The sequence below is a fragment of the Macrobrachium rosenbergii genome, chromosome 23 (genome assembly GCF_040412425.1).
Source record: "Macrobrachium rosenbergii isolate ZJJX-2024 chromosome 23, ASM4041242v1, whole genome shotgun sequence".
NCBI classification, from domain to species: domain Eukaryota; kingdom Metazoa; phylum Arthropoda; class Malacostraca; order Decapoda; family Palaemonidae; genus Macrobrachium; species Macrobrachium rosenbergii.
Window position 1 is genome coordinate 16,943,395 of NC_089763.1, and position 12,557 is coordinate 16,955,951.

General features: G+C 36.8%; 1 protein-coding gene across 1 annotated transcript in view; it reads right to left on the reverse strand.

The window, feature by feature from the left end:
• LOC136851022 (uncharacterized) overlaps positions 1 to 12,557 on the reverse strand; it is an 87,730-nt gene that overhangs the window by 19,640 nt on the left and 55,533 nt on the right. Inside the window, exons 16-17 of the mRNA XM_067124996.1 lie at positions 11,544 to 11,709; positions 7,140 to 7,288 (exon numbers count right to left, since the gene is read on the reverse strand). Of these exons, the coding sequence (XP_066981097.1) occupies positions 7,140 to 7,288; positions 11,544 to 11,709 (315 nt within the window). The remainder of the gene's footprint in view (positions 1 to 7,139; positions 7,289 to 11,543; positions 11,710 to 12,557) is intronic.

The following is a 12,557-nucleotide window of genomic DNA, read 5'->3' on the forward strand; positions in this document are numbered from 1 at the left end:
TGTATCGGTGTCATAAAAAGGGAGATGGATGTCCTTCAACGGATGATGGTATCTGCAACATGACCTATGACTTTGCTCCCCATTCCTCCGATTCCCCAATGGCATGACAGGCAACTGGCCCACTTGTGTCAGTGAAAGAAGGAGACTGCCACTCTCAACAACTCCCTCCTTTCTTGAATTGACCAGAGAGGGAGGTATGAGAAAGCTCGCCATCCTTTCTAGAAAATTATGAATGCTGCTCCTGCATGAGCTTCTGAACTGGGGGCTGCTTCCACACAACAGACATCAAGGGCTTTATTGAATACAAAGATTTAGCAACAGGTACCTTCACCCACTGCAAGGATTTGAAGGGAGCTGCACGAATGAATAGGGAGTCCCGAGAGTCCTTTCAACAAAACTCAACAGTGGCCTCTACCTTTCCTCAAGGAAAGCACACACTCAAGCACCTGTGAACTGGGAGTCCCGAGAGTCCTCTAACAAAGATCAACCAGTGATATGTTAACGGTAGTCCATATTAATGCCCAATCCTTGTTGAGTCATAAACTTGAAATAGAACTTATGTTAAAACGCAGACAAAACATTGATATTCTGTGTGTTAGCGAAACATGGTTATACATTAATATAAGAGACGATTTATAAATATTCCCCTGTATGATGTCTACCATCAGGATCAAGGTCGGGGTGGGGTCTGTATATTTGTCAGAAACTATTTGCAAGTCACCAAAATTAATTTAACGATCGAAAAATGTGAGGTGTAGAAGACAAGTGGCTCGATCCAATATCGCAAGTTTCCTTCTGTTATTGTGGATGTATCTATCGCCATCCCAAAGCACACACAACCTCTTTAGATTATATTTCCGATATTTTTAAAGAAATTATTTTACAAAATAAGCATATATTTATTTATGGGGATTTTAATGATGATCTGCTAAAGACCGAGAATAAATTGTATAAACTAATTAAAAAAGCTAAATTCGATCAGATAGTAAACAAACCTACTAGAATTACTCATACATCAGCGACTTTAATTGATCTCGTAATAACAAATGCTAAACATATGATAACAAATATTGATATTATGCCAAGCTTGGTGGCAGATCACGAGACAATCTTAACTCATTTGAATATTAAGTAAGCCAAAAAGAAACCTATTTTAAAAACTTTTAGATGTTTACAAAATTATTCTCAGATTTTCTTTGTGATCTCCTCTCGAATAATGTAAACATGTTAAATGGTATTTTAAATACTGACAATGTAAACACCCAAGTTGCAATCTTAAACGACGTCTTTACTTCTTGCCTAAACATTTGTGCTCCGGTTGTAACGAAAAAATAGTTCGTCCCCTGCCCTGGATAACAGATGAAATAAAGCGGGACATGAAAGAAAGAGACAGACTGAAAAGTGAGTTAAAAATCAAACTTTTAACATCTCTCTGAGAGAAAAACATAAAGACCTGAAGAAGAGAGTAAATTCAAAGTTAGCTGAAACCGTAAGCAGTATTACAAAAAGCGAATACCAGAAAGCTAAAGGCAATGTTTCTGCTACTTGGAAAATAACAAAAAATATGCTATTTAACGGACAACAAACAGATAGGAGCTCTATGCCATTGCCAGCAGTAACTGATGTACTCTCTAAGGCTGAAAAATTCAATGATTTTTTTCAGGTCGGGAAAACTTTCGAGAAAACCCAAGAGGAAATTAGAAATGTAATATTTCTACTGAATCAGTACATAATATTCCAGTTAGAGAATTAGATAGTTTTAAGCCTACTCCTGTTGATTGTAATACTGTCATTTTAATTATAAAAATCTTAAAACACAAATGCCTTTGGATCCGAATGGGATTAGCTTGCGTTTCATTAGAGATGGGTTATACATTATTGCATTTTACCTTACAGTTATAATTAACACATCCATAGCCACTAAACAGTATCCGGACTTATGGAAAAATCCCCACATAATCCCTGTCTTTAAGAGTGGTGATATGGATGATGTCTCTAATTATCATCCTATATCTTTGCTACCAATATTATCAAAAGTTCTGGAAAAAATAACTGCCATTCAATTAACTGATTTTCTAGAGACAAATGGTCTAATCTCACAAAGTCAACACGGCTTCAGACCAAAATTATCAACTGAAACGGCTCTATTAAAAATATCAGATAAGATTTATAATAACATGGATAATAAAAAGTTTCACTGCTCCTTTACTGACCTCTCAAAAGCCTTTCGACAGCGTGAATCACAATATATTATCTGATAAATGCACAACACTGAATATAGATCCACTCTGGTTTATGAATTATTTACATAACAGGTCCCAGTCAGTTAGAATGGGTCAAATTGTGTCGTCTCAAAATTGTAGAGTTTGGTGTACCCCAGGGCTCTATTCTTAATACTCTTTGTAACATATGTCAATGATCTGGTAAAATCACTACCGGCTGTCTCGTCTTCCAACACATGACGTGACACCCAGATCTTAATCAAGGAAAATGTAAATGAAATAGACGATCTAATTAATAGGGCAGAACACATACTAAAGAAGGCCAAATACTTCTTAACTAATGGTTTGCTTCTTAGTGAGAAAAACACAATTCATTTTAATAGGTTCCCACAATATATATCAGAAATTGGAGACAATGTGCAAAATAGTTTTTAATGGAAATATGATCAAATCCATAAAGCTGTAAAAATCTTGGGGTTTATTTTGACAGATATATGACGTTTGAAACGCATATAGATGAAATTTATAAGAAAGTGATGGGTACTTTAATTTATTTGAATAGAGTAAAAGACTCATTTGATACTTCTACACGTAAAATAGTTGTTCAGTCGCTGGCTATGAGTATAATCAACTACTGTTTAAGAATCTGGGGAGTAACTAGCTCCACACAAATGAAAAGAGTTCAAAAACTTCAAAACTTTACCGCCCCGGTGGCTGTTGGTAATGTGAAAAACATGACCACATATCCCTTACCTCAAAACATTAGAATGGTTAAAGATAAAAGACAAGTATACCATAGATGTCTGCAATCTGGTATTCAAAACAATACGAAAATGACTCCTGAATGGTTATATAATTTTCCAACAGTACATACAGTTAATGGGGGTTTCTACTCGACAGCAGGAAAAATCTGTATATAGAAAGGGCGAAAACAGATAGGCTCCGCCAGCTTAGTATTCGAGGCCCAGCATTATACAATAAAGTACCTGCCACAATTAAACATAAATCCTCTCTCACTGCTTTTAATGAACACTTGAAGAAAATAATTCCAAATGGTTCCGATTAGTGTGAGTTTTCTGAACGTTATGCTTAATGGTCATATTAAAAGTGCTTGAAGGCACTACTGTACTTTTATAGATATTGCACTTAGTTTTAGATAATCCTATGGATAAGTGTGCTTTTATTTACAAATTAGGACATCCTTAGTCCTTTATAATCAGGTATGCTTTTGTTCTACTGTGTTATTTTGATACTATTTGTACATGACTTCTTTTAAACACAGCTTATGTGGTTTATGATAATGTATTTTAATATTCAAGATGAATAATTTTTACTCACTACATTTTACGTAAATACTTTCTAAATTTATGACATTCTTTTAATTAATGAATTTTAATTACTGAAGTTTTAGTCGATTTGTTGATTAACAAACTTTTCTATGTATAAGGTAACATATATTTTGAGTAATTGTAAGATGATTTTACTAATTGTGATTTTATATTTTATGAATACCCAATGTAAATATTGGAAATAAAGTATTATTATTATTATTATTTTCCTGAAGGAAAGTACATACACTAACCCAACACTGAACTATTCCATGATGAATGGCTACTATCCTGGGACACCTGGTAGGAGAAAAAGGAGAGGAGATAATACTCTTTCCTTCAAAGAACCAAGTTTGGACACTGGTTGGATACTTGGTGTGCCAAGTAGGTGATGGCCTTCCCTCCTGACACCAACCTAAAGTATGTCCCTCTCTTGTCTGAGGATGTAAGACCTGTTGTGGCATAGTCTGAGTTCTCCACAGGTCTAGCCATGAGACAAGCTGCAGCATTGGAGAAGCCCTCCTAATGGCATTTCTCAAGGGGGAGATGCATCCAACTACTGGGGAGAAGGCCCTGCATCCTCTAATGTGTACATCTCCACTAGGTGTAAGACGCAAGAGAACAATTTTGCACAATCTTCTGGGGGTAAGCAAACTCCATGAGCTTACAATGATGAAGGCAACCTGACCAACAGTTTTGCCTACAGCCTACAGAGTCATGCCAAGTACAGCTCTGTAGTAAGAAATCAGGGGCAGGTTGCAAGTTGAAGACACTGCTCTAGCATGGCCTCAAGGGGTTCCAGGGGAGGGGTCCCTCAGGACCCCCAGAGGTCAAATTTACTCCTCCTCCCAGAGCAGACACGGCCACACCAACCCTTATACTCCATCTCTCATTCCTGATACCATCCAGTACCAACAGAGCCTTTCGGCAGAGAAGGCAGACAGGAACCTACAGGTCTTGGGTCCCAGCAGAATTCAGACCTTGACCCTGATGCCCATCAGTGAGCAAGCAAGGAAAGGGTGCAAGGTCCTCTCTATGTCCCCTGAAAGATGGACGAGGAAGAGCTCTTGCTTAGCCAGGAGACTGCAAAGGGCAAGGCAAACAGGTTGCTCACCCTCAACTGGTCCACAGACCAGACCCAGGGTTGGGGGACTGAGAGGTTGTGCAATGCTGTCCTCATGTGAGCCCAAGAAGCACACAGTAGGAGGGTGAGGAGGCAGTCCTCATGTCCAAGTGGGCATGTGCCATAGTGCTAGCCCTGCTGGAGGTAAGACGATCACCAAACAGTGAACTGGCACCTCTGCTCTTTTGCCACAAGGAAGAACGATCAGGAAAAGTTCACACTGATTTCTGACTGCCCTTGGACTTCCCCTTCTTATGTCAAGGAACAGAGTATGGGAACAAGGAAGAGAAAGAATGGCAAAACATTTCTTTTTCTCTCCAACTTGTCAGAACTCTTCAGTCATCTTGCACAATGGAGAGGTGGTAGAAACTGGAATGGGAGAAGTCACAACATCAACTTGCTTTTCTACAGACATCTCCACAGCCACTAGAGGATTAACTACAGCAAAGGGGAAGAAACCAAACTTGCTACAGCAGCAGCAGACACTTCAGCAGTTGGTTGGTCATTCTGTATTCCTGCTGGTGAGTCCAGGAAGGCAGCAAGAGACTGATTACTGTGAATATTCAAACTGGGCCTGATTTTCCAGTAGTAGTCAAAATACAATAATTCTATGTTAGCTTGCTCAGCCTCAGATAAAGGATGAATAGGCTTGTAAGTCATGGGTGATTTAGAACCACAGCCCCCCAACAAGGAAGGGATGAAGCAGGTGAAGGAAGAAAAGGCATGGTAGCCAGTGGCAAGAAGCCGAAAGGATTTAGTGGTGTCACCGGCAGGGTGATAACTGCCAATGAATTCTGCAATCTTCCTAGCCTTCCTCCTCTCTTACCATACTTTTCCTAGTGGAGTGAAATCCAAGAAGCACATTTACCACAAGATAGGGAACACATATTCCCTTCCCTTACAGCTAGTATAAAATATGTGGGTCTACTGATACGGAATATATGAAGCAACCATGTCCCCACGACTCCCAACACCAGTACAGAAAAATAAAGGTATACAATTAAGGCAAAGCATTAAGTAAAAGGGAAAGGCAAAGAGGTAAAAGGGAATCTTAGCAAGCTACTCAGCCAAAATTCAAAAAGTGCACAGGGAGGAGAAAGCAAAAGCATCCTCTCTCAAAGAAAAAATGAAGTGGCAAGTGCAGAGTGCCCTCTCTCTTCCCTCTCCAAGTTAACTACCTTGTTACCAAGATTCAATGGCCATTCCAGCTCACACTTACGGACACTCCAAATACGAATGATGGTTGGATCTGTCTGAACAATGATATTTTCTAATTTTGAGTTACTGTTATTATTGTTATTAGTAGTAATAGCGTGAAATTGTGGTGATGTCTTGTATTCTTTCTTGTTCTATAACTGGACTGTGAAATTTCTTGAAGCCTACATTAACTTTCTCTATAAAAACTGTTTCAATACAGAAACCCATCATATACTCAGCACCCCATTTTGTGGTCTACTAAAAATGCTAAGCATACCATTCCCAAACCATAAGAATGTTCGTGTGCTGACTAGCATGCACATGCAAGGACGATTGGTTCCAGCTCAGTGAGCACCTCACTTCTTGTATCTACCTTGCTGGTAGCAAGTTGTTACCTATACTAAGGTAGTTTTAAATTTAAATTCAACTTGTAGTCTCTGTTAATTGATGCTAATCACTTCCCTTCTCATCATCAATAATTTTTTGCTCATGTGCTTGAGGTTTTGTAGTGTAGCTACTTTAATGTACAATAATTAAGTAATCATCAAATATTACCATCTGTTTCACTGTACACATTGTTTATAGTGATTGTTTAGCTTGCTAATAGTGTTTGGCTGCCTTTCTTTGCTTTGTTAGGCTGCAATCTGTTAGGTCTAATACAGTGAGCATATTTGTTAGCTGGATTGAAATGCAGCTTCACGTTAGTGGTTTGTTGTATTTAGCTAATCATTTCTTATTTGCTGGTGAAAATTATATAACTGATAACAAGTGCAGTCGAGATGAACCATTACCCTCGCGTTCTTTTCGTTACTGTTGTGTTGGCTCTACTGGGTGTGTAGATAAATCTTACAATTATTGCAGTTTAAATTTGGTCCCTAGACTCACTTTTGTGTGCTAAAGTAGCCTTCCACTATGTAGTGACATGCATTAGCTAATATCTTCATTTTCATGGTAGTCTCACACATCACTATCTATCTTACAGCTACACTCCATACCAACAGATTGTCGCGCCAAACTGAAAGCTCACACTCAACTGGCCCTAGGGAAGGGATCGACTCTCAGTAGGACTCTACAAAGTCAGTCACTTCCTACATTTATCACCGTTTTTCCAATTATTGTGATAGGCTGCTCTTTACTTTTCAGTCATGTACTTGTTCATTCAGTCAGCCTCATTTTGATGTGTAGTGCCTTCTTCTGCTACTGATGTATTAGATCAAACTAATCTATGTATGTAACTTTACTCCAGTTATCACACCACATACTACTTACCCACGTTCCCTGAAATGTACACTGATATCCAATATGGTACCAAACTTTTGGAATCGCCGACGGAGCTCTGCTTTTGTTGTACCTTCAGTAATGCGACCAACATAAATTACCCGCCTTTCTTCAACTTGTTTAAGTCTATCCTCATCCTCCTGTGAATAATTACAAAAATTAAAACACAGACCCTCCAATATACATACTTAATACCTCAATAAATTACTAATAGCAGTAGAGGCAGCTATTCACACAAATAAGAATCCATATTCCTAACTGGAACCAAAACTAAATGGACCCAAACTTAACAGATTTTTTTACTTACCAGATGTGTTGTAACCCGCCCCTCAAAATGTGCTTTAGAGTTTTTGGTTGTTCAAGTACAATATAGTTACATATGTAGTGTATCCTGCCGTGTTAAATTTTCTTTTAATTTTTTAGAACCGAATGTCATTGTTCGTTCATTTGGCAATCAGGTTCTCAGAAATTCTGAGAGGTTTGGCAATGCATGCTTATATGACTGTACTTGTATTTCAGAACAGGCAATCACACTACTGCAAATCATTGTTGATCAAATGTATAAAAACAATTTCTCATGTGAATTTTTTGTGTGATTTTGTTTCGCTGTGTGAGCACATGCTCTGCAATTCTATGATCAGTGGTTGAAAGAATTATAATTGCACTGTAGGTGTACAACATGAAATTGTTATTCAAAGGTATAAAAACAGTTCCTTACAGGAACAAAACAAGGACGTTCTTACAAGGTCATGCTTCTTGGTTTCATTGTGTAAGCATGCACTATAAAATTCTAAGACTCATGGTTAAAAGTGCAATGGTCTTGCCTACCGCCTCCACACCAATTAGTGTGAAACATCACTGGTTACTATTACATACCAGTGAAATTTGGCAGTTCTGACCTAGACTAAAATGTCTCCCCTCCCCCCGTCTGTCGCTCTCACTCTCTTACAGTGTTTTCATTGACATTCATTTAATGCCATATACTGTAGTATTAATTACCACAGTAATGCAGTGCTACATATACATATTTTGAGGTCTGTCAAGTGTGTTAAATACACACACTCATCCTTAGGGAAAAATTACACACTTGCTGTTCAATATAGTCAGAGAGAGAGAGAGAGAGAGAGAGAGAGAGAGAGAGAGGGGGGGGGATGTACTTCAAGCACATAGTTTACCTTGCCATGATTCATACTTGTACATACATACACATAAGAACACAGGCAGACTGAAAACTATATGTATCACTACATTATCCCTTTATCTCTCAATCTCATTTGTCTCTTTACATCTTTAGACAGAGGTTTGTGGTGGTAGGTTTCTTGTTTCTTAGCATTTGACTTAACCATAAATAAATGGATGGTCTGGTTTGTCAACTTTTCAAGAGACGCATTTTCATAGATCTTTTTTTTCACATTCACAATTGATCCCTAATTCTCTCATCCTGCTGAAAGCAGCCAATTTGCTGAACAGCAGCACCATTATGCAGTAAACGTGCCTTGCTGTCAAACTAGTCAGTTCCAGAGGTCCTTTATTCCTCACATCATTGGACTGTGGAAGTCTCCCTGAGGATGTAGTGCAATTGGAACCTCAAAAGTTCAAGTGAAGATGCAATGCATTATTATCCCAAAATAATTTTCGTATTTTACTTACATTTTTATCTATTTATTTATTAAATTATTTTTCTTTTCTTTTGTGACAAGATGGAAATTTGGTGGAAACAAGTTCTGTACACATGCTTTCCAATAAACTCTCTCTCTCTCTTCTTTCTGCATTTCCTATTACCCTCTATTACTTCATTCTATTACCCTCTATTACTTCTTTCTAATGAACACCATATTCTCTGGAAACCTCAATTTCAAGTCAATGGCCCCTGTGGGCTTATTCCATATGAATTTGGTTCACTTCTAAATAATAATAATAATAATAAACACTGTACTGCATTAGGTACTACAGCACACTAATGTAAATATAAATATTGTACCAGAGAGAGAGAGGAGAGAGAGAGAGAGAGAGAGAGAGAGAGAGAGAGAGAGAGAGAGATAGCATGTGGAATGTGTTTCTCAACCCACATTAAAACAAGAGACACAAAATTGTTTACTGTCTTCTTTTTATACTGTATGATTTTTGTGTATCTTACATATCTTGTGAATATAAGTATGCAGAACTACTGCAATCAGGTAAGTTTTTGTAAGGCTAAACTCTACAATACTGTATATTTTGGAAGCAATTAATTTTGCACCTTATTTCTCTGAAATTGAATGTTTGTAAATTAATACTTTAAATTAAAAGAAAATCACAAAATACTAGTTACCTATTAAATATCTGATATGGAATTTAAGCAAAGCAAGTTGCTCCAAGGTACTCTATTGCGTAGGCTGTATGCCAATATTTGACAGATTTTGTTACTTATTATGAGGGGGCAGACCCCTAGCTGTCTGTAAGTTGAGATTACTGCCAAAGCTTCATCAATTATATTTTCCACATAATTCATGGTATTTGTAAGAAATGGAGCCAGATCTTAGTTACCACATTCAAGAAAGTTGGAGCAAGAATAATCTTTCTACTAAATTCTACTATTAGATATAATACAACTCCATATACTGTATATTAATGTCCTGTTGATCGGCTCATGACGAAACCATAATGTACATTACAAGCTGCCTCAAAAAATAGACGAAAGTAAGGACAATAAACAAAAAAAAAAAATGGAAAAACATATGAATAATGGTAGTGTGTTCTTACAGTCCCATTATCATAAAATAGCCTTACTCCATGTGAACAGGTTCGGTCACACCAACTTGAAATATCTTGCAAGGCATAGTCTAACTATGCATCCCCAGAGAAGAGAGCTATGCATACAAACAAAATATTTTTTCCATATATAACTTTTTAATTAATTAATTAGCAGGGAGATGGGTACAAGAGATCCAGACCACATAAGAGAGTGAACTGATTTTGTAAAAACTGTTTAATGAGACAACAGAGCTGCTGAAATTCTCAACTCAACGGGATTGTGATTTTAAATTAAAAACAAAAATAATTACAGTATATTCTATTACACAAAATGCAGTTTCCACATATATATTTGGTGGGTAATATCTTGATCCTGGTGTACCCCTCTCTTATTGAACAACGTTAAGCTTAGCTACAGTTCTCTGACTGATCTGTGGAATGTTATATTTCAAGCTAACAAACTGATTTTGTTGGCATTTTAAAAGCTGAATTGTACTACTTTATTGTACTCTTACTTTAATTACTTTCTTTTTTGTACTGATGACTGCATATGCAATCATTACAGGGGAACTTCTACCATTCCACTAACCTTGCAGGAAAGTTTAACTTAAACTCTTATTCTATAAATTTAAAATTTGAATACTTGCTTCATGACAGCTGGTATACATACAGGAAGCAATCACATACTTGTGATGCATTAGGCCTAACAATCAATATCCAAGGCAAACCTGACCATAAGTATGAAAAAAACTTATCCAATGAATGAATTAACTATAAAGCCAAGCCCCTGATTGGTTTTATGGCCTAATTCATTCCCTAAACCTGGTCTCATACTCAGTCAAGTTTGCCTTGGAGCACTTTCAGCCATTAAGTGCTTGAAAACAAATTAGAATACATCAACAAGATCAAATTCAAATAAAGGAATAAACTGAGTAATTAACATGTTGAGTAAAATCCAAATTTCTATGAAAATGAAGCTGGTCTCAATATAACAATTGGAATGGAATGGAATATAAGATTTAGGCAAAAGACAAGCAATATTGCCTATCACCAATGAGTACCATATTCTTTCAAACTTATTCAAGCTGATTTTAGTACTGCATTAGCCTCAACAACCTTGAAGCTATTATAATCTTTATAACTTGAGTATTTCAGGATATGTGCTTATTCTCCTCCCAAGGTAAGTTTTTAAACATGAATGGCACAGGAGTTATTTGACAGCGTGTTTGTCAGTGAAGTATTCTACATGCTAGACATCAGAACCAACTAGTAAAATGACTGAAGGTATTACTGTAAAATAGTACAATAGGCAAGATCACTAAATGGTGTAGCAAGTGATATATGAGATTGAATTCCAGGGATAGTCAGTAACCAACCTTGTGCCAAACAGGTGGATTCTGAATACTTGGTAATATTTCAGTGTCACTTTCGACTCCTAAATTTTTCTTCCCAAAGCTAGGGATTACTGAGAAGCTTCTCCATGGTACTGTATTAACATAATAAACTCAGGTTTATTATGGTACTGTAAACTTAGGTTTATCATGGTATTGTATTAACATAATAAACTTAGGTTTATTTGATACTACTGTGAGCCTCCAATACATGCATGAAAGCAAGCCAGTGCACGAAAAGAAATTCAAATAATTCACTAGTTATACATACCAATCTCCTAGGTCTTACAGGCCTCCTTGATGATGATCTTGATCTTCTAGAATTTCTCCAGCCAGGGGATCTAGACCTATGACCCCTGCTATAACGAGAAGATCGGGACCAACTCCGGGATCTTCTTCTTCTGTCCCAGTTACCTGAATATCTCCTTGAGTAACTCCTGTACCAAATACAAAATATTTTACGATGATAATTGCTATGTAACTGATCAGATTTCTTCAATGAAAACAAATTTCTACTTCCACAAAGATTAAATTAACCCTTAAACGCCTATTGGACGTATCATACGTCGACTAAAATTGTCTGTTGGGTGCCGAGTGGACGTACCGTAAATGTTCGACTACAAAAATTTCAACCGGTCAACTTTGACTCAACAGAAATGGTAAAAACGCAATTGTAAGCTAAAACTCTTACATTCTAGTAATAATCAATCATGTACCTTCATTTTGCAACAAATTGAAGTCTCTAGCAGAATATTTCGATTTCTGGTGAATTTTTAAAAAACTTTTTCTTACGCAGGGCGGTAACTCAGCCGGAAATTTCATAAATTCTTTGTCATTTTGTCGTAATTTTTGCACTGTTCTATATTAGCCGTTACATAAAGTTTTATATATGAAAATGTGCGCAAATTCATGTATAATACAGCAAAAATACAACTCTTGGTTGTAGCTTTTATCAGTTTGGAAATATTTTCATATAAACCACGATAACTGCCAAAATTTCAACCTTCGGTCAACTTTGACTCAACAGAAATGGTCAAAAACGAATTTTAAGCTAAAACTCTTACGATCTAGTAATATTCAATCATTTACCTTCATTTTGCAACCAATTGGAAGTCTCTAGCACAATATTTCGATTTATGGTGAATTTTGAAAAAACTTTTTCCTTACGTCCGGCAGAAATTCTTTAAATCACGTTATCGTAATGTTTGCACTGTTTTATATTAGTCATTACATAAAGTTTTATATATGGAAATATGCGCAATTTCATGTAGAATACAACAGAAAA